The sequence below is a fragment of the Geotrypetes seraphini genome, chromosome 10 (genome assembly GCF_902459505.1).
Source record: "Geotrypetes seraphini chromosome 10, aGeoSer1.1, whole genome shotgun sequence".
In the NCBI taxonomy this organism is placed as follows: domain Eukaryota; kingdom Metazoa; phylum Chordata; class Amphibia; order Gymnophiona; family Dermophiidae; genus Geotrypetes; species Geotrypetes seraphini.
Window position 1 is genome coordinate 53,912,398 of NC_047093.1, and position 23,326 is coordinate 53,935,723.

General features: G+C 42.4%; 1 protein-coding gene across 10 annotated transcripts in view; it reads left to right on the forward strand.

Moving 5' to 3' along the window:
• The window catches only part of LOC117367785 (protein O-mannosyl-transferase 1-like), a 435,721-nt gene that overhangs the window by 307,128 nt on the left and 105,267 nt on the right, over positions 1-23,326 (forward strand). For all 10 annotated transcript variants that reach the window (XR_004540848.1, XM_033960719.1, XM_033960718.1 and 7 more), the window contains 2 exons: positions 6,787-6,960; positions 7,726-7,817. Coding sequence is in view for 9 of the 10 variants with exons in the window: in XM_033960719.1 (XP_033816610.1) it covers positions 6,787-6,960; positions 7,726-7,817 (266 nt within the window). In the remaining variant the exon portion in view is untranslated. The remainder of the gene's footprint in view (positions 1-6,786; positions 6,961-7,725; positions 7,818-23,326) is intronic.

Genomic DNA, 23,326 nt, shown 5'->3' on the forward strand with positions numbered 1-23,326 from the left:
CTCGGTTCACACATTCACCTCACATTATTGTCTGGATACCCTCTCCAGACGGGATGGACAGTTTGGCCAAACAGTATTGAAAAATTTATTCTCTTAAGTCGCCAACTCCCCCTCCATCCCACTGAGGTTAGCTTGGAGGTCACCCACTAGTGAGAATACCTGCCTGCTTGTCCTGGGATAAAGCAATGTTACTTACCGTAACAGTTGTTATCCAGGGACAGCAGGCAGCTATTCTCACGTCCCACCCACCTCCCCTGGGTTGGCTTCTCAGGCTAGCTACCTGACCTGAGGAGACACGCCCGGATCTCCGGGTAGGAAGGCACCGGCGCATGCGCGGTGCGGGCATCTAGAAACTTTAAGTTTCTACAAGCAACACGTGCTTGTGAGACGTCCGTACCGGGGCTCTGTCTGATGACATCACCCACTAGTGAGAATAGCTGCCTGCTGTCCCTGGATAACAACTGTTACGGTAAGTAACATTGCTTTCTAAGTTGTTCCTTTTTGCTTTTCTTGTGACATGTATAAATAAAGCACATAGAGGCAATATATCTTTATTGGTGTGCAAAATTCATATGGTGCAGCCAATCTACGGATCTCAGAAGCAGTACAACAATAGGTTACAGCTTACACAGAATCTCTTGTCAAATCTGTGCTAAAGCATTAAGACTAAAGGCAAGGTATGGGCAGGGACACACATGTTTTTGAAGGGCGCCTTCATCCTCCAGTTCGACAGCCTTTTCTAGTATGGTGTCTTAATTTGGTCCTCTGGGCACTAGCTAGAACACCCTATGAACCTCTGGAGCAGCTTCTCTGATGGACCTTATCATCAAAATGGTGTTTTTGGTGGCAATTGCCTCAGCTCGACAAGTGTCAGAACTACAGGCTTTGTCATGCAGAGATGAATTTCGGATTCAGACATGGTCATAGGCACAGTCCCAACTTTTTTATCGAAAACAATTTCCATCTGCCACATCAACCAAGAAGTACACTTGCCTGCCTTCACTCCCTCGGGATCAAGAAAGAGTGATCGGGTGTTGAAATTGTTAGATGTGCACAGAGTCTTACTGTGGTATCTAGAGGTTGCAAACGAATTTCAACAGTTGGATCATTTCTTCATTTTGGTGGGGGCTGCCTATAAATGCTGACCAGCTTCAAAAGCGTCTATTTCCAAATTGATCCGTATGGCCATTTCTTCAGCCAGTATCGAAGTAAAAATTGTCTTCCAATCTCTGTCCAGGCACACTCCACTAGAAGCGTGGCTTCCTCGTGGGCAGAATCTTCAGAGTGGCCTCGGAAGAAATCTGTAGAGCAGCCACTTGGTCCTCTCTCCATACATTCACAAAGTTGTACAGGGTGGACGTGGCAGCCAAACAGGACAATGCATTCGGATCTTCTGTCCTGTCAGTAGGCTTGTCTGTCCTGCCATAAACTGCTTTAATACGTCCCATAGGTTCAGGACTAAAGTGTCTTGTACTAGAAAGAAAGATTAGGTTTTTACCTCAGCAGTTTTCTTTCTAATAGACAGGTGCTCTATTCCTGAAGCCCGCCCTGTCAGATGTTCATTTGTCTGCTTACTGCCTCTAATGTGTTGGAGCATCTGGACATTTTTTGTCTCTCCTTTATCCCATTTTAAAAAGGATAGAGGACGCGACTGCCACATTGATGAATCTAAACTAAACCTTAAGTTTATATACCGCATCATCTCCACGGATGTTGTGGAGCTCGGCACGGTTTACAAGAACTTAAAATATAGGAAGAGAAGGAAAAAAAAAGTTTACATGAACTTATATATAGAAGAGAAGAGTAAGGGGGGATAGTATTACATTTTAGTGAAAATCCAGGTTTTCAGTTGCTTGCAGAATAATTGGAGGGAGCCCAGTTTCCGCAGCGAGGTAGTAAGGTCGTTCCAAAGACCTGTGATTCTGAAGAGAAGGGATTTTCCCAGTTTGCCTGCATAGCGAATACCGTGTAGAGGGGGAAGGATAATTTATACCTTTGGGCGGGTCTGGTAGAGTCAGGACTCGAGGAGTTATAAGATAGTGAGATTAAGGGAGGAAGGATGCCGTGAATGATCTTAAAAGCCAGGCAGGAGAATTTGAAATGGATTCTGGAAATCACTGGGAGCCAGTGAAGTTTGGCTAGGAGTGGGGAGACATGGTCAGATTTGCATTTTGCAAAGCTCAACTTGGCTGCAGTATTCTGGATTAGCTGGAGTCTTTGAAGACTTTTTTATGATAGGCTTAAGTAGATGGTATTGCAGAAGTCTAATTTGGAGAGGATGATGGATTGGACAAGGACGGCAAAATATTGTTGGCGAAAATAGGATCTTACTTTTCTCAGCATGTGGAGGCTGAAAAAGCATGATTTAGCCAAGGAGTTTAGGTGGTCATTGAGGGAGAGAGAAGAATCGATAATGATGCCAAGGACCTTGCTTGAGAACTCAAGCTGCAGTGCAGCGCCTGAGGGTAGTGCGAAGAGGGTGGGCAGGTGTTCTAATTTTGGGCCGAGCCAGAGTAATTTTGTTTTTGATTCATTCAATTTCATCTGTATCGAGAAGGACCAGGAATGGAGTCTCATTATGCAAGCTGTAATGTTCTCGTGGAGGTTGGTGAGATTCTGGTCTGTCTCAAGGAGGACAAGGATGTCATCAGCGTATGTGTAGATTGTTTCAAGGGGGGGATAATTGGAGGAGTTTCAGGGAGGACATATAGATGTTAAAGATAATAGGGGATAGGGGTGATCCCTGAGGGACACCGCAAGATGGTGTCCAAGGAACAGACATGGTGCCATTTGTGTTGACAGTGTAGGAGCGAGAGCGTAGGAAGTTTGAGAACCACTTTAGGACGGTGGATTCAATTCCTATCTCGGAAAGTTGATAAAGTAGTATGCCATGGTGGAAGCAGGCTATATGCGGTAGCAGGCTATACATGCGGTAAACAGTGATGGGCAGTACAGGCTATGCATATGGTGACAGGCAGTAGCTTGCTATACATGCGGCTATACATGCAGTACAGGCTTTACATGCGGTAACAGATTGTACATGCGGTGACTGGCTATATATATTGGCTATACATGTGGTTTTACATGCGGTAACAGGCTATACATGTGGTTTTACATGCATGTTTTAACAGGCTATAGGTGCGGTTTATAACAATCTATGACATGCTGTACATGCAGTATGTACAAGTTAAATAAGCAGGCTATACAGGTTATATAGGGACAGGGAAAGCTGTGTTGAACCAGCTGATAGAATCCCCAGGAAGAGCAGCAGTTGGGAGAGACGAAAGAAAACACAGTTCCCTCAGAACCTGGGGTGCTTTTTCTCAAGTGACTTGGCACCAATGGACAGCCTTCGAGTGGTCTGTCTATGCTCAGAACCTGGTGTGCTTTTTCTCAAGTGACTTTGCACTAGAGGACAGCATTAGAATGGCCCCTCTTTGCTGCTGTGTTGAAACCAGCTGATCTAGGTGATATCTTGTAGAATTTCCCACACTCTTAGTGCAAGTTGCGCTGAGACACTCTTGAAAAAAATTAGAGTCATAGGATAGGAGGAAAGGTTCAATTGTGGATTAAGAATTGGTTATCAGGAGAGAGGTGACCTCATCATGGCTGATGGCAGTTTAGAGGACTCCCAGGGGGAATTCTGGTTTATTGCATATTTGTGCTTTCCTTCTCAAGGCAAAAAGCACACCATTGTCTTGTGATCGTACGAGCACCGGAGGGATGGAGACTCAGAAGAAGCAGACAGATATTAAAGCCTTTTCTTCTCCACCTCCAACTGCGTCCATGAGGCCTGAGCCCAAGATGGTGCCTGAATGTTGTGGAGTGGTGATTAATGAGCCCCCGACTGACTCCTCGTTAGCGCATTTGTGGCAGGAGATGTGTGGCTGGTTTTGTAAGTTTAAGACTGAACTTACCTCAGTTTGGGCTGATATTCATGGGGCCTGGAAAATCTGAAAAATGATGTGGGTGAGATCGGCAATCGATTGGGTGAGGCGGAGGCAGTATTGGATTCTCACAGTGCGGACCTCACCTGGCTCCAAGAACACATCTCAGCTTTGGAAGAGCTGCTGTGGTGACTACATTAAAATTGGAAGACCTGGAACCACTCCAGGTGCTGCAGTTTGCGGTTCCAGGGAGTGCCTGACACTGTGGCTGATGATCGGTGCATGGAGGTGATTGAGCAACCCTGTATAACAATGCTGGAGATGGCAGCCAACCCGGTAGAGGTGGGAAAACCTATGCTGGATCGTGCACACCGGATTACAGGGTTGGCAACCAACCTCAGGATATTGTGGCTTGCTTTCACCGCTTTGCAGATAAAGAGCACATGCAGTACATCACACAGTGTGCTGGGAAGAAGTGGATAATGAAATCTATCCCGATATTGCACAGATGACTTTGGTTCGGCGCAGGTCTTTTTTTTTTAATTTCTTTATTCATTTTATAACTTACAACAAGTGTACAGTAAATATCAAACAATTATAGTACAACATCATTTGAAAATCTACAATATCATACAACAAGAAGATTTAACCCCGAGGGAGTGAAGGCAGGCAAGTGTACTTCTTGGTTGATGTGACAGATGGAAATTGTTTTTGATAAAAAAGATGGGACTGTGCCTATGATCATGCCGAAATTCTGAGGACGGCATCTCTGCATGACAAAGCCTGTAGTTCTGACACTTGTCGAGCTGAGGCAATTGCCACCAAAAACACCATCTTGATGATAAGGTCCATCAGAGAAGCTGCTCCAGAGGTTCATAGGGTGTTCTAGCTAGTGCCCAGAGGACCAAATTAAGACACCATACTAGAAAAGGCTGTTGAACTGGAGGACGAAGGCGCCCTTTAAAAACATGTGTGTCCCTGCCCTTACCTTGCCTTTAGTCTTAATGCTTTAGCACAGATTTGACAAGAGATTCTGTGTAAGATGTAACCTATTGTTGTACTGCTTCTGAGATCCGTAGATTGGCAAATCTGTCAGATGTTCATTTGTCTGCTTACTGCCTCTAATGTGTTGGAGCATTTGGACATTTTGTTTCTTTCCTTTATCCCATTTTAAAAAGGATAGAGGATGCGACTGCCGCATTGATGAATCTATGTGATATCTTGTAGAATTTCCCACACTCTTAGTGCAAGTTGCGCTGAGACGCTCTTGAAAAAAATTAGAGTCATAGGATAGGAGGCAAGGTTCAATTGTGGATTAAGAATTGGTTATCGGGAGAGAGAAGTGTCTATGGCATTCTGTAACAGGCATATAACATGCAAGTCTTATAGAGATTGGACACAAGTGCTCTGGACAAGAAGATCCGCTACAGATGGATATAACCAATTGGTTTGGCCTTGACACTGGAGAGCAAGACCAATTTCGCCACCTCTGCTGCAGATGTTAGTACCCATATGTTGGAGGTGGGCGTTATCCCTGACTCAGACCCGGAGCCTCAACCACAGCGGTCCCCTGCTGTCAAGTTTATTCGAAGCCTGGGCTGACAAAAGGTGGAATGATCCATGGCTTCACAACATTTAACAGGGGTGGAATCCCATTGACTTGAATTTTAGCAGATCCCTACATTGTTTTATTAGTTTATGTATTACACCTCCAATATATGTTTATATATTTTATGTTTTGTTATTATGGTTTCTGGGAGGTTTATTGTTTGGAGTGAAGGGGGAATGCTCTGCATTATGTATATTGATTTCCTGGGCAGTCCTCCTATGAGGCTGAATCTCTACACTTAAAGATGCAGCATGGTTTCATGTGCAATAGCCGGTGGACCATGCAGGTTATGGGGGTCAAGGTGAGGGGGTTGCGGGTTGGGTTATGAGGGAGTTGAGCCTATTGGTATTAAATGGGGAGGTTTGGAAGTATGGTTGTTGGGTGTGTGGAACCATGTGGCATGTGTGTGTGGGGTACTGGTTATGTTTGTTGAATTGTGATGAGTGTGGTCATTGCTGCTTTTATTGTTTGAGGGGTTATGCTTATGTATATTTTTCTAACTTATAATGTTTGTGGGTTGAACACCCTGGGGGGTTAGCACCCAAGAAAAGATCTGAGTGTCATCATAGATAATATGCTGAATCCTTCCACCCAATGTGCAGCAGCAGCCAAGAAAGCAAACAAGATGCTAAGAAAAGGGATGTAAACAAGACTAAGAATGTTATAATGCCTCTGTATCACTCAATGGTGTGACCTCACCTTGAGTATTGCATTCAGTTCTGGTCTTCTTATCTCAAAAAAGATAGAGAGGTACTAGAAGATTTTCAAAGAAGGGCGACCAAGATGATAAAGGGGATGGAAAGCCTCTCGTATAAGGAAAGACTAAAGAGGTTAGGGCTCTTCAGCTTGGAAAAGAGACGACTGAGGAGAGATATGATTGATGTCTACCCGGACCTTCTCTCTAATGTCAGAATTGACGGGGAAAGGCTTATGGGCCGGCAGTGTGCAATCGCTGCTTGCGCCTGGCCCTTCCTGGAGTTGTGGGGGGGGAGGTAGTAATTAAATGGAGTGAACGGGAGGCGCCCCCAACAGGCGGTCCATGTACCCCTTATTGATCAAAAACAAAGTGTCGGCTTTATTAAGATAAAAATAAAATCAAAAATTTGATTCAGGAATTTGACCAGCAGAGAGAGAAGAGTATTAAGGACCGAGGTGCTCCTGTTGCTTTAGTTTTTTATTTTGTTCACTATTGCTGTAATTTGTTTACCATTTCTAGTTGCTCCTCATTTCATTTCTTGTTGAAATATACATCATTCTTGCCTTTAGTAACCATGAATTATTTTAATACAGCTAACAGTGCCTCTTCCTGGGACCCAACTCCCAATGCCTCGATACAATTCTGGGCAGCAGCCTCTGCTTTTACCACAGTCCATCCAGCTGTCCCAGGGGCAGAACTTGTCTGTCGGAGCTCCACGAAGGATTATTCAGCCTGGCACCCAGCCCTCTGTCCACCCCAGCAGAGAGGTAAGAGTCTTGATATGTGATCTTATGTGAAAGAATGAGTTGCCATAGAGAGTCACACATGTTCTAACAGTTTACCAGCTGTCATGCTTGTTCTGTGGAAACAAGTAATGGTGTTAGGCTAAATGCTTTGACTATGCCAAGAAAGTGTTATATAACCAGGGCTTCTAACAATAAAATGTCCTTAACTGCTCTGTTCTTGTCCTCCCTATATGATTTGTAAAGGGCACTTGAAGTGCTGATCAAATTAATACATATTTCCTAAGTGAATTTATAGAGCACTTTATTGTAAAGTTCAGGTCCTAGCAAGCACAGAAGTAAGCCAAGCTGAGAAATACTTGATGTGCTTAGCAAGTACTAGGCAGAAAGGTCAGCAAAAAGAAGTAGAACATGTGAAGCAAGAATGAGTACAACTTCCAGTCTGATCTACTGGAAGGGCAAATCCCCCTAGAGCAGTGCTGTAAAACTAAGACAGCTAACCAGAAATCATTCCCAGACCTAAGAAATGTGACTGACAATGTTTCCAGTCCAATGTTTGCCTTTAGATTCTATCTTGATGTATTCTGATCTCTTTAGTGTATGGGAAGTTAGACCTGCAAGGTCCAGATTGGACAAGAATTACATGAAACATACAGTCAAGGTGACACACGTATGTTGTCTATAGCAGTTTCAGTAACTAGTCACTAAAAAGTTCATATTTTATATATCTTTGGAAATAATTGTACTGATATCATCATCCTACCTTCATATCTCTTTCTCTTCTCTCAGTCCTCACAGATGGAAATGAAAGTTTTCCATTTTACAGATGGCAAACAGAACATGTCCTCTGGGGGGTCGATGCCAGCCCCTCATTCCTACAGGTAACAGAGCAGCTGACCACTGAGACACCCAGAGCCAATAGAATGTTTGAGGGTGAGGGAATTTTCACATGCACATTTTCATAACATGTGCAAGCACTGCAAATAATAATGAATCTGATGCATGTATAGATTATAATTATAATTATCTTTTGAGTGATCAGCACATCTGATTCTGTACAAGGCATTTCTTGGATAATGAAGAGTAGCAATGTAAACTGAATTATAGCAGGTTCAAGAGTGAGCTGCCCAAAGTACAGACACATTAGCTATACAGAGCGCTGCAGAAAATTATTCACATCCTTGTACATTTTTTATATTCTGCTGTTTAAAATTACAGTTCAAAATTCTATTTAAAAGAAAGGTAAAATTTGGCTTTGTGAGTAGTGGCAGAATTCACTCGTATGTATAGTTATTGTTCTATGATCTTAATAAAAAGTTAAATGGAAAAAAATACATTAAAGTAGGAGTTTTTCACTGATCTACACTTTCAACATGAAAAAATTATAAAAATATTCAAAAGATAATTAAAAAAAACCCAAAAACAATAGGTCTTGCTTACAGTAGACCTCACATCCCTTGACTAAGTACTGTACATGGTGGAAGCTCCTTTTGCAGCAGTCATAGCCATGAGTTGTTTAAGTTAAGTGTCTACCAACTTTCAGGTTGGCTGGGGATCATCTGTGAACAGCAGTCATCGAAATTCATGTTCTTGTTGAGTTACTCCATTGTTAATATAGTTGTGTGCTTAGCTTCACCATTCAGCAAGATAATGATTCCTTCTTTAGTCCCAGGTCTGTGGCACTACTGTGAAGATTTCATTAATGAAAACGCTTTTAAAACAGAGTATAGTGAAATTTCTGGAATCCAGTGGACTATAGGACCTGAGGCAACATGGATTCGCTAGATGCAGCTCTTGTCATACAAATTTGATCAATTTCTTTGGGCGACCAGAGAATTGGATAGAGGGAACGTTCTAGATGTGGTGTAATTAGGTTTTAGCAAAGCCTTTGACAGAGTTCCACACAGGCATCTAATAAATAAACTGAGTGTCCTTGGTATGGGCCCCAAAGTGACAGACTGGGTCAGGAACTGGTTGAGTAGAGAAGTGGCCAGTGGAGATTGCTCTGAGGAAAGGGATGTTCTTTAGCGTCCCTCTAGGCTGGTACAAATGGATGGATTTATGCTCCTCTACCAGCAGGTGGAGACTGAAAACACACTGAATTCTATCAGCAGTATAAGTGGGCTGTGCAATCAGTCTCCAGCTGGTGGATGTGGTAAGCCTATTAAGTCCTTTAGGTAGTGGCTGTTGGAAGGGATACAGGGTGTCCTTTTCTTGCCTGGACAGAGGTTGGGTCCCACCGGGGGCCCTTTTTGTCCTCGGATGGTGTTGCATTCAGGCAGTCAAACCCCTATCCCTCCTTTCCCCCACCTCCCCCTCCGTGTTAGTGGTGCTTCAGCTGTACGCCTTGCCTGAGGGCATTGACTACAGCTTAGAGAGCCTGTGGGTTCTGCTCCTTTATATTTAATTTTAAAAAAAGAGAGAGGCAGAGCCATTCACAGTGTTAGTACCAATCTGAAGGGTAGCCTTTCATTCATATTTTTCTTCCCTTAGCTGACTGTATTTTGTCAATTAGGCCGGCCTAGTGTTTTTCACAATGAGCACTTCTTGGCCAAAGTGCTCAGTGTGCTCCTACCAAGGCCTCAATGATGCTGGTGTGTGTAGTTTTTGCTGACAAAAGGGAATCCTCAGGGTCAGTTTTGCGTGCCAGCAAGCGGGATTCCCCAGCAGCTGCGAGGGCAGAGTCGGCTGTGGGAAGCGTGGAGGCCTGGGTTTCCTTTACAGTCGACGGCTCTGGGGATTCCCTGGCCATTGCGTCAATCAGTGGTGGGGAGGCCCAGGGTTCCTTTACCGCTGCAGGCAATAGGGATTCCCCTGCCATCGTGTTGGGGTTTGCTGGGGATTCCCTTATCGCGGTTTTACCTTTTCAAGCCTCTTCAGTGTGTTCGACTTTGGCTGAACTTTTTTTGGTAAGAAACTCCACCATTTTGTTTGTCTTCTGCTGAAGTCCTGCCTAAATTGGAGAGACAGGAGCAGGCTTTCAGGCATCTTCCTTGGTGGTGGAGCGTGATACCCTTCCAGCTGTGGGGTTTTCCCCAGATTTTGTTATTGCTATGTACAAGGCTTAATGCATGCACTTGGCTGGTACCTCAGCACACTCTCCAGTGGTCTCAGCTATGTCCAGGGGTCCCTTCAGTGCCAGTGATTTCTTTGCCCCCCCTTGCCTAAGCAACATCTCTTGGGAAGACGAGGTTTGTCTGGCGGACAATTTGCCTCCAGATGAAGACCTGGGTGTTTTGAGTGACCTTCAGGACCCTTTGGGGGGGGGGGGGATGGCACTCAGAGGAGTAAGGACCCAAGTTAAACGTTGATTGCTGTGTTGCTCACCTTCCTGCATGAAGGTCAGGAAAAAGGCCTAGTGGTTGTCACCTGAAAGTTCAGATTGCGGGACTCTCATGTTTTGGGCCTAGGGTTAATAAGTGTACTGTAGCTTTACATTCAGGAATGGTCAGGTTTTTGAAGGGCACTTTGTGCCTCCGTCCTATAGTGTGACAGCCTTTCCCGGCATGGAGTCTTCATCTGCTCATATGGGCACTGGTTAGAGTGCTCTATGAACCTCTGGAGCAAGCTTCTCTGATGGACCTTACCATCAAAAAAAGGTGTTTTCCCCCCCCCCCCCCAAATTCTTTATTCGTTTTCAATCTTGCATCAAGTGCACAAACAATAAAACAATACAATTAAACACATCACTTGACAATCTTTCTGATTTATCTTACAATACATAAAATTACCCCCTCCCCTCCCATCATTCCTCTATTATTTCCCCAATAAGAAAAATGTAAAATATACCTCCCCCTCCCCCCAATCATTAGACGGTATATATTACAATAGAAAATGGTGTTTACTCATTACAATAAGAAGTTAATGGCTCCCAAATTTTATTAAATTTCTTATAGCTTCCTTGTTGTATAGCTATTGCTCTTTCCATTTTATATATGTGACAAAATGAGTTCCACCAGAAATTGTAAAGGTGGGTTTTGATGACGATTATATCAGCCTGACTAGTGTTGGAGGAACTCCAGTCTTTTTCAGGCAGAGATCCCTTCAGCATTTCAAATTCAGTTGTGGTCGTACACAAAGGCCCTTCTTCCTTACCCATAGTGGTTTCCAGCATCCACAACAATCGAGAAGTATGCTTGCCTGCCTTCATTCCCTTGGGATTGAGAAAGAATGATCAGGTGTTGAAATTGGTGGATGTGCGCAGAATCTTATTGTAGTATCTATAGGTTACAAACAAATTTTGACTGTTAGTTCATCTGTTCATATTAGCGGGGGCTACCCATAAAGGCCAACCAGCCTCAAAAGCAAGATGGATCCATATGGCCATTTCTTCAGCCTATTTTGGAAGTGGAAAGCATCTGCCTATATCCATCCAGGCATATTCTACTAGAAGCATGGCTTCCTCATGGGTGGAATCTACAGCGTGGCCCCAGAAAAAGTCTATACAGCAGCCACTTGTTCCTTTCTCCAAATGTTCATAAAGTTGTACAGGGTGGATGTGGCAACCAAACAGAACCATGCATTCGGATCTTCTGTTCTGTCAGCAGGCTCTCTGTCCTCCCCTAAACTTGAGAGACTGCTGTGATACATCCCACAGGTTCAGTAATAAGGTGTCTGTTGCACTAGAAAGAAAGATTAGGTTCTTACCTCAGTAATCAACTTTATAGTAGGCCTGGGTACCCTGACAGCAGACAACTATGATAAAATGAGGAAAATGGTTAAAAAGAAGCTAAAAGGATCAGTTGCAAAGGTTAGGATTGTAAATCAGGCGTGGATGTTATTTAAAAACACCATCATGGAAGCCTAGACCAGATGTATTCCACAAATCAGCAAAGGTGGAAAGAAGAGGAAACAAGAGCCGGCATGGTTAAAAGGTGAAGTGAAAGAGGCTATTGGAGCTGAGCCGGCGTGGTTAAAAGGTGAAGTGAAAGAGGCTATTGGAGCCAAAAACAACATCCTTTAAAGAATGGAAAAAGGATCCGAATGAAGAAAATAAGAAGAGACACAAGCACTGGCAAGTTAGATGCATTGATAAAGAAAGCTAAGAAAGAATATGAAGAGAAACTTGCAAAAGAGGCAAAAACTCATAACAAATTTTTAGGTACATCAGAAGCAGAAAACCTGTTAGGGAATCTGTGAGACTGTTGGATGATCAAGGAGCAGAAGAGGTGCTCAGGGAAGGATAAGGCCTTAGCAGAAAGACTGAATTAATTATTTGCTTTAGACTTTATGGAAGAAGATATAAGAGATATACCAGAACTGGAAATGGTTTTCAAGGGTGATGATGTGGAGGAACTGAAAGAAATCTCTGTGAATCTGGAAAATATATTAAGCCAAATCGACAAGTTAAAAAGTGGCAAATTGCCTGGACTGGAAGGTATACATCCCAGGGTACTAAAATAACTCAAACATGAAATTGCTGACCTGCTGCTGGTGTCACTAAAATCACCTGTCACTAAAATCATCTGTATTACCTGAAGATTGGAGGATGGCCAATGTTATACTGATTTTTAAAAATGCTTCCAGAGGAGATCTGTGAAATTATAGATCAGTAAGCCTGACTTAAGTGCTGGGCAAAATGGTGGAAACAATTATAAAAAATAAAATTGTGGAACACGTAGGCAGACATGATTTAATGAGACAGAGTCAGCATGGGTTCAGCCGAGGGAGATCTTGCCTCACCAATTTGCTTGACTTCTTTGAAGGTGTGAATAAATATGTGGATAAAGGTGAGCCGGTTGATGATATATATCTAGATTTTCAGAAACCTTTTGATAAAGTTCCTCATGAGAGGCTCCTGAAAAAATTAAAGAGTCATGGGATAGGTGGCAAAGTTCAGTTGTGAATTAGGAATTGGTTATTGGAGAAAAAACAGAGAGTAGGGTTAAATGGTCATTTTTCTGAATGGAGGAGAATAAATAGTGGAGTGCCGCAGGGATCTGTACTGGGACCAGTGCTATTTAACTTATTTATAAATGAGCTGGAAATTGGAATGGCAAGTGAGGTGATTAAAATAGCAGATGACACTAAACTGTTCAAAGTTGTTAAAACGCATGCAGATTGTGAAAAATTGCAGACATACCTTAGGAAATTGGAAGACTGGGTGTCCAAGTGGCAGATGAAATTTAATGTTGATAAATGCAAAGTGATGCACTTTGGGAAGAATAACCCAAATCATAGTTACCAGATGCTAGGGTCCTACCTTGGGGGTTAGCACCCAAGAAAAGATCTGGGTATCATCGTGGACAATATGATGAAACCTTCCGCCCAATGTGTGGCAGCGGCCAAGAAAGCAAACAGGATGCTATGAATTATTTTTTAAAAAATGATTGTTAATAAGACTAAGAATGTTATAATGCCCCTGCATCGCTCCATGGTTCAACTTCACCTGGAGTATTGCATTCAGTTCTGGTCTCCTTATCTCAAGAAATATATAACGGCCCTAGAAAAGGTTCAAAGAAGAGCAACCAAGATAATAAAGGAGATGGAACTCTTCTTGTATGAGGAAAGACTAAAAAGGTTAGTGCTCTTCAGTTTGGAAAAGAGACGGCTGAGGTGATATGTTTGAAGTCTACAAAATCCTGAGTGGAGTAGAACTGGTACAAGTAAATCAATTTTTCACTCCGCCAAAAATTATAAAGACTAGGGTACACTTGATGAATTTATATAGGGAAATACTTTTAAAACCAATAGGAGGAAATATTTTTTAACTCAAAGAATAGTTAAGCTCTGGAACGCATCGCCAGAGGTTGTGGTAAGAGCGGATAGCGTAGCTGGGAAAGATTGGACAATTTCCTGGGTGAGAAGTCCATAGTCTGTTTTTGAGAAAAATATGGGGGAAGCCACTGCTTGTCCTGGATAATTGCATGGAATGTTACTACTCCTGGGGTTTTGGCCAGGTATTAGGAAGCTGGATTGGCCACTGTGAGAACAGGCTACTGGGCTTGATGGACCATTGGTCAGACTCAGTAAGGCTGTTCTTAGTAGACAAACACTCTATACCTGGAAGCCTGCCCTGTCAGATGTTCATTGGCCTGCTTACTGCCTCGAATGTGCCAGGGCAATTGGACATTTTATTTCTCTTTTATCCAGCTTTAACAAGGATAGAGGACGTGAATTCTGTGTTGATTATATGGGCATATATAGAATCTCCCACATTGTTAGTGCAGGTTATGCTCAGGTTGTTGACTTGTTTGTTTTCACCTTGTTATGTATTGCAAATAGTTAAGTTTTTTGTTTTATCTGTTACAGGTATATGTTAATGATAATAGCAGAGTTGACATGTTTCTGGAGGACAGTCCCTGTTCCCCTCCCTATTTTATTTCCTCTCCAGGACTGACCATCTGCTTTAATATGAACTGAGGAATTGGAGGATAGCCCAGAGGGATGGGAGGCAGAGCAAAAGAATTCTAATGAGGCTTTCTACAAGAATTCTCATGAGGGGGGATTGACTACCCCCAGGTTCAAGAATAGAGTGTCTTGTTTATTGGAAAGAAGGTTATCAAGATAAGAATCTATTATCCAAGTTTCCTCGTTTTATTAAAATTTGATTAAACGCCTATCAGGAATTCTAAGCGTTTTACAAAGATAAAAAAGGGAACACAATCAAAAGACTAATTAAACAGGACATAAAATTGACATATGATTAAACAAGAGGTAAGTAGGGAGAATTACAATATTTAAAAGTAAAGCAGACAATAAAGGAGAAAACAAGAGGAGGGAAGGGAGAGCCCTGTTTGCTGTTGGAACTAAAAAGCGTTGAGGGAAGAGGTCAATATTCAAAGACGTCTTTAAAGAGGAAGCATTTTAATCCTCCTTTGAATTTGTTCAAGTTATGCTAGGGAGATCATGTGGGATGAGAAGTTATAGATAAAGGCGGAGAAGCAGGCAGCATATTCTCACAAGTGGGTGACGTCATACATGGATCCCGGTATGGACAGTGTTAAAGTGTACTTTCACTTTAAAAATTTTTGAAGGTCTGTTTGACTCATTTTCTTTTCTATGGAAAGAAGATGGTATAAAATACTTAGGCATTTGGATTAAAAATACACTAGAAGACTCTGCCTTACCTACTTAATGTTTGCATGCTGCCTCTGCACAATGGCTCTCTTTGTTGGGGGTGGTGGTTTGGGAGGGGGTATTGTTTGTAACCGTGGAGGACATCAGAGCAAAGTCCTCCGCGGAGTCTGCTATTATTGTGAAACATGGTTTCCAGCTGGAGTTCTTTTTGCAGTGTTCTTTGTTTAATAAAAAAGGATTTCACGTAAAAATACACTAGAAGAAACAATAAAAGTAAATGAAAATTTTTTATTAAAGAAGGTATCAGAAATGTGTGAGCAATGGAATCCTTTACATTTATCTTGGTGGGGGAGAGTTCAAACGAATAAAATGATGATTTTGCCTGTGGTTTGTTATCAAATGGGTATGATACCAGCTTTTTTTTTTTTTTTAGGGATCCTTTTACAAAAAATTAAATAGTATTCTTACAAAATTTATTTGGCTGGGTAAAATTGCTTTAGTGTCTTTACAAAAGCCAATTACAGAGGGAGGGGTAAATTTTCCCAATTTTTATAGGTATCATCAAGCCTATATTATGCACCAAGGTAAGTATTAGGTCCTCCCAGAGCCCATTGATAATATTCCAGATTGGTTATGGTTAGAATGGCAACTCATTTTTCCTCTGAGATTAAACCATGTTCTTACTATCAAGATGCCTAGGATATATAAAGAAAACAGAATATTAGTTGATACATGGAAAACCTTAAGATTGGTGAATAATTTAACACCTATTCAATTACATAAATCAACAAATCAAACTATATGGCTTAACTCCAAGATTCAAATTGGCGGATTTAAGGTCATCTGGAAGCATTTGATGATGGCAGGTATACGGATTCTAGATGATGTTATATCTAATGGTAAACTGCTTGATTTTTCACGGTTGCAACATAAATTTGGTCTTTTTTTTTTTTAATAAATCACAAAGTTATAGATGGTTGCAACTGAAGCAGGCTATTCAGGCGGGGTTTCCTGAATGGAAAAATCTTAATAATATAGTTTGGAGTTCTTATGCTTTCAGGTGGACTTTCTGGGACATCAGGCTGCACAATGGTATAAATTGATATCTGGATTTATGAATAAAAAACCAAAAACTGGTCTTAGGGACATTTGGAGCATTGAGATAAAGCATCAAATTACTGCATCTCAATGGCCACGAATTTGGTCTTGGAGGATGAGATGTACAATGTCAGCATCTATGAGACAAACTTGTTTTTTTCTGTTACATAGAGAATTTTGGACCCCTGTTCGTTTACAAAAATTAGATAGCTCTAAGTCTAATAGATGTTGGCATTGTCATCTCGAAGCAGGGACTTTAGATCATTTATTATTCTATTGTCCATTCATTTTGGCTTTTTGGAAATCGATATGGGGGCCAAATAAATTGTTTATTAGAAAATCCGGTGGCTTTATCATATGATACTATATTATTTGGAATGTCAATGAGGAAAAAAAAGTCAAATTTCTTCAAGAAATAATAAGTTATTACTTATTATGACAGGAGTAGCCATTCAACAAATTACATTTAATTGGAAAAATTGGAGTAGACTTAACTAGAGTTTCTGGTGGAACTCTCAGTGTCATATATATAAGATGGAAAGAACGCAAGCCACACAAAAAGGAAATTTTAATAAATTTCAGGAGGTTTGGGGTCCATTAATAGAATATTGTAATGAGTAAATATCATTTTTCCCTTATTGGTACAATTGTAAAGTGAGGGATGGGGGAGGGATTTCTGATCTGATATTAAATGTTTAGATTAATAGAAAAGATTATATAATATATTATATGATATATGTAACTACATATGAAATAGTAGAGATTGGAGGGAGGATTTAAATATTATAATTTAAGTTGAATATGAAAGTTAATCAAGTGATATAAGTTTAAATGTTAATTTCTGATACACTTGTTGTAAGATGTAAAAATGAATAAAGAATTAAAAAAAAATAATTTTGAAGTCTTGAGGCTGCATGTACCGTTCATGTGCTGGTGCCTTCCCACCTGAAATCAGCTCGCGGTACCATCAGTTCATAGTCTTCCTTGGAGCTAAAAAGTCTGCTCTTGGAGTCTCCAAATGCATTGTGTTCTTCGATTCATTTTTGCCTTCCCTTTCATTTTTTTCTCCATACTTTGATTTTCTTTTGTTTTTCTGTCATCCCAAAAAGTTTTGTTTATTTTGACTAAAACTTAAGTTTTTGGGCCTTCTGAACCCCTCACAACTGTTTTCAGGCCAGGTGTATTGACCCTTTTTCGAGTTCCTTTTCTCGTGACCTTCCTGTGATCATTGAGTGCTTCGATCTAACATTGGTGGTGTACCCCTCAATGTCCAGGGCTCCAAGTGATTTTAAGCGGTGCACTAAGGCCATTCTGTCACTGGCCCACACGGTTTGTGTATTCAGTGTCTTGGTCCTCAACACCATCTAGATTCCTGCACATGCTGTTCTACTCTTCAGAAGAGGTCCCTTCGAGCCCATCAGATACAGTTTGAAAAACTGTTCAGATCAACATTGGGAACATCAGCTGTATTGGCTGACTCCGACACTGGTACTCAACTTCTAATCTTGGCATCCAGTCCTCGACAAGAATCCTTCATCATCGATACCTCTATCGGTAGAATGGCATAAAAAAGCTAAAAAACATAAACACCTTTCTCCCTTTAGATACACCTCAGTGTCATCCCATGTGTCTGCACCTCAGTTGCCATCTAGAGCCAAGTCTCGAACGCCGCTTCTACACTGATCGACACCTTGGCATTCATCCAGGAACCGAAGTTCATCTTCATGTTCAAGTCATTGCAGGTCTTGGCGTTGAACCTCTACACACAGAACGTCTCGGAGTACTTCAAGATACAGCCCTTGAAGCTCCCCTTCTTGGTAACTATCTTGCAGGGGGCTTTCCCGTTCCGCTGGATGGTTAAGTCGATTTGGTACCTCGAGGTCTGCCTTTCTCAGGATCTGGGTGACCTTTTTCACCTCAATTATCCCCCCTTATTACGGACTGTCTTTGCCGATCTTGACCGCTGGGAAGACTTGCTTTTGTCTTGGATGGGTCGGATCAACGCCTTGCACAAGAATGTACTGCCTCACTTTTTATATTTCTTGCTTGCTTCTCTCAGTCCCTAAACTGTTTTTGGTGAAGCTGCAAAGGAGGGCATTCACCAACATTTGGAATCATAAACCGCCTAGGATGCGGAGGGAACGTATGTATTGGGATCAGGTACATGGGGAAATGGGAGTTCCTGATTTTGTTAATTATTACCATGCGGCCCAATTACAGGTCTTGTTTCATTGGGCTTTCCTCTCCATCTGTTGGGTCTCTTTGGAACAGGCACTTCACCCTTCTTTTCCTCTAGCAGCTCTACCATGGTTATCTTTAGAGGTAATGCAGTTGGCTCCTTATGGGATGGCTTGTACTCTACATTTTTAGGGTCAAGTTTGAAAAGCGTGGTTCCCATGGCAGCGCTATTTTTATGCCACTCCTATTCGGTTTGCTCCTGGTTTCCTGCCCGCCTATGATTCTGGGACATTCTGTTTCTGGGAGACGGGGGGGGGGGGGGGGCTTCAGGTGCTTGGCCAGCTGGTCCTTCAGAGGGAGTTGGTCCATTTTGCAGCCCTGCGTGATGCTTACGGTCTTTTGGCGGCAGATTTTTTTGCGTACACTCAGCTCCATGATTTTGTGCAGAGACGGGTACTCCCAGAGTGGGCAGGGACGGACTCAGCCTTTCCTAAGGTGTTTTGCTTGGGGTCTGGGGTGGGTTTAATAATCACATTATATAAAGCTCTTTTATATACCCGTCCTTTGGTCTGCTCTTATGAGAATAAATGGGAGGACCTCAGGTGTCGCCCTTAGAGGTGCATCAAAATAGAAATCTCCCCCGCCTCAAAAAATCACAGAATGAGAGGGAGAGACAGCTATTCTTCTCCTCTTGTCAAGGGTTCTACTTAGCCCTTAGAGGTGCAGCAGTGGGAGCAGCTTTATAGTGCGTTATTACGGGTGTTGTTGGCCACCCCCTTGATTGAACAGGGATATAAGATGTTATTTCAGTGGTATTATACCCCGGAGAAACTGTCTCAATTGTTTAAGTATGGGGATGGGCTTTGTTGGAGACTTTGTGGGGGGCAGAGCATGTATGGTGGGATTGTCCAAAGATTATGATTATTTGGAAGATGGTGTCTACTGTCTTGCATTCTCCTATTTCATTTCAAATTGATGTTCTTCTGCTTAATAAGCCTGACCTGGGATTAGAGCGAGATCAAGCTCACTTCGTAGCAGCTACGGCAGCCAGGCTCTGTCTGGCATCTTTCTGGAAACAGTCTCATCTTCCTGCACAATCTGATTTACTCCTTAAGCTTGATCACATTTATTTGATGTCTAAATTGACTGCATTACGCACAGACACTTGTGGATCCTTTCGCCATATTTGGCTTCCTTATGGCCGTTGGAGAAGTATTCCATAACGACTCTGGGACAATGCTTGTTGGCTGTTTTTCCTATTCTTGGACTCCTTGTTTGGGGGCTTTTTCTCTTTGGCTTCACTCGGTCTGTATGTGTGTATGGGGGGTGTTGCATTACTGTGTTTGGAGATGCATCTTGTTTGTTGGCATTCAGCCTGCATATATTTTCATGCTTTCTTGAATAAAAGTGTTTAAAAAGCTCCCCTTCTTAACACCCTTCTCATAGGGCATCACCTCGATGTCCATCTCAATCCCCAAGGTATGACATTGATCACTACGACTCTGATCTAAATGCTCTCCCTTTAGACCCTTCTACACCTCCTCCTTAGAGAAGATCGCCCCCAAAAAGTGTGTCATTTACCAAATTTATTAGACAAATGGGGAATGCCCTACCATAAAGATGGAATCTAAAACCGAACTCAGAGCTGAACTTATGGATGCTCTGGATTATGAAGAATGGCCAGAGACTGTCACAGTCTGATGAAGGACGCTATGTTCAAAAACTGAGAGATGCCTATATTGGTTCCAGTAGCTCCCAGAAAACTCTGCACCCTCTATAGCAGTGGTTTCAAACTCAAACCCTTTTCAGGGCCACATTTTGAATTTGTAGGTACTTGGAGGGCCTCAGAAAAAAATAGTTAAAGTCTTATTAAAGAAATGACAATTTTGCATGAGGTAAAACTCTTTATAGTTTATAAATCTTTCCTCTTGGCTAAGTCTTAATAATAATATTGTAATTTATAGCTAAAGAGACATATGATCAAGAAACTGTTTTATTTTACTTTTGTGATTATGATAAACATACCGAGGGCCTCAAAATAGTACCTGGCGGGCCGCATATGGCCCCTGGGCCACAAGTTTGAGACCACTGCTCTATAAGGTCCAGTACTGTCCTGGCTTTAACAGGCCACAACTCCAACATCAGTCCTTTCTAGTGGATTCGGCATTGAAAAAGTTCAATAGCTTTAGAACCTAGGCCAGAAATCTACCAGGTAGAGAAAGGAAACCCTTGGGCAGATTTGGCCACAGAATCTTTCAAGGTACTATGTTAACCAGCAGGATCCTGAGCTACAACTTTTATATGACTTTTTTTAATACGAAGTCCCTTCTACAAAAGTTGTCAGCCTACAATTAATACATCCCCTCAGATCATCTCTAATCTTTCCAGCATCATCTATATGATCTTTTTGAAACCAAGAAATACATGACACGGTCTTCCATTGATGCTTTTGACTTTACTTCCAAGACCTTGGCAATTTCCATCGCCATGAGGAGGCAGGCATGGCTCCAGGTATCTGACCTCGACACTAATGTCCAGGAGCGGCTGGCCAATGTTCCCTGTTTGGGATCTCTTTAGGGACAAGATCAAAGAGGCTACCCAAAAAATTAAGAGACATGAGGACTATGCCCACTCTATTGTCTTCAATAGCCTCTCAGCAAGCTAAGAGATTTTTATATTCCCAGTTCTTCTTACTATTCTAAGAGAAAATATTCAGCCCCTTCCACCTCTTCACAACCCTTGCAGCAGAAATGGCCTAGGCAACAGAGATTCCAAAAGACCCAACCTCAGTCGCAACAAAAGTCTCAGCCTACATTTTTACTCCCTTCTAGAGACCCTAGTCAGTATGTCCCAACCTCTGTTAGTCTCTTACCTTAAGAAGTCGTCTCATTCATTTCTACCATGCCTGGGCCCTGATAACAGACTAGTGGGTCCTCAAAAGTAGTGAGACATGGTTATTCCCTTTACTTTCAAACAAAACCTCCAGGCTACCCTCCAAAAAAGTCATCTTTCAATTCCCATCATACAAATCTCCTTCACCAAGAACTCTCGGCTCTTCTCCTATTGAATGCCATTGAGAAAGTACATCTTCTGGAGAAGGATCACAGGTTCTACTCAAAATATTTCCTCATACTGAAAAAAGATGGAGGTCTCCATATAATCTTAGTCCTCTATGTACTCAAGTTTATAGTGAAGAAGAAGTTTCGGATGCTATCTCTGGGAACACTGTTGCCTCTGTTACAGATGAATAACTGGTTTTGCTCTCTAGATCTTCAAGAAACTTACACCCATATTCCCATTTTAGCTCACAGAATATATCTATGCTTCCAGGTGGAAATGCACCACTTCCAATACAAAGTGCTTCCATTTGGGTTGGCATCAGCTCTCAAGAGTATTTACAGATTGCCTAATGGTGGTAGCTTCATGCCTCCGCTCTTATGGTTTTCATGTCTTCCCCTATCTTGACAATTGGCTGATCAGGGACTTAACCCCTCTTCAAGCCCACCAGACCATTACTGTAACAATACAACTGCTAGAATGTCTAGGCTTTGCAGTCAATTACCAGAAGTCAATCTGCAAAAAACCCAAACTCTAGTTTATAGGGGCTCTTCTAGACACAACTCAATCTTGAGCCTTTCTATTGCAACAGAGTAGACACTATAATTCGCATCTATCAGTATATCTCCTCTCTACCATACATCACAGTACATCAAATGATGCACCTCCTAGGCCACATGGCATCCACAGTCCATGTGGTTCCGTTTGTTCGTCTGCATCTCAGGATACCTCAGTGGACCCTTTCATTGCAATGGTCACAAGCCACCGATCCATTATCCCACTGAATACAGGTTGACTCACCACTTTGACAATCACTTCGGTGGTGGATATCACTGACCAATCTCTCCCGAGACCTTCTCTTTCACACTCCAGTACATCCAAAGGTATTGACCACAGATGCCTCCGGACTAGGTCTCAAAACTTCTTCAGTCAGAGATCACCTCAGTACTATTGCAGCCTTTGGAAACATAGAAATAGACGGCAGATAAGAGCCACGACCCATCTAGTCTTCCCAACCCAATGACCCTACTCTTTCTTTCTCTGTGAATAGATCCCATGTGTCTATCCCATTTGGCCTTAAAATCAGGCACGCTGCTGGCCTCAATAACCTGAAGTGGAAGACTATTCCAGCGATCAACCACCCTTTCAGTGAAAAAGAATTTCCTGGTGTCCCCGTGCAGTTTCCCGCCCCTGATTTTCCACAGATGCCCCCTTGTTGCCACGGGACCCTTGAAAAAGAAGATATCTTCTTCCACCTCGATGCGGCCCATGAGATACTTGAATGTCTCGATCATGTCGCCCCTATCTCTGCATTCCTCGAGTGAGTACAGCTGCAACTTATCCAGCCGTTCCTCATACGGGAGATCCTTGAGTCCCGAGACCATCCGGGTGGCCATTCTCTGGACCGACTCCAGTCTCAGCACATCCTTACGGTAATGCGGCCTCCAGCATTGCACACAGTATTCCAGGTGGGGCCTCACCATGGATCTATACAATGGCATAATGACTTCAGGCTTACGGCTGACGAAACTCCTGCGTATGCAACCTATGATTTGCCTTGCCTTGGATGAAGCTTGCTCCACTTGATTGGCAGTCTTCATGTTCTCACTGATGATCATCCCTAAGTCTCGTTCTGCTTCAGTTCTTGTTAGGATCTCGCCATTAAGGGTGTAAGTCTTGCATGGATTTTGGCTGCCCAGGTGCATGACTTTGCATTTTTTGGCATTGAAGCTGAGTTGCCAGGTCCTAGACCAGCGCTCCAGTAGGAGTAGGTCGTGCATCATGTTGTCGGACATTGAATTTATGTCTGTTGTGCTTTTGCCCACTACATTACTTAGTTTGGCGTCATCCGCAAATAATGTTATTTTACCTCGCAGCCCTTCTGCCAAGTCTCTTATAAAGATGTTGAATAGGATTGGGCCCAGGACCGAGCCCTGCGGCACTCCACTGATTACCTCCGTCATTTCGGAGGGGGTGCCATTCACCACTACTCTCTGAAGCCTACCTCCAAGCCAGTTCCCAACCCATTTCGTCAATG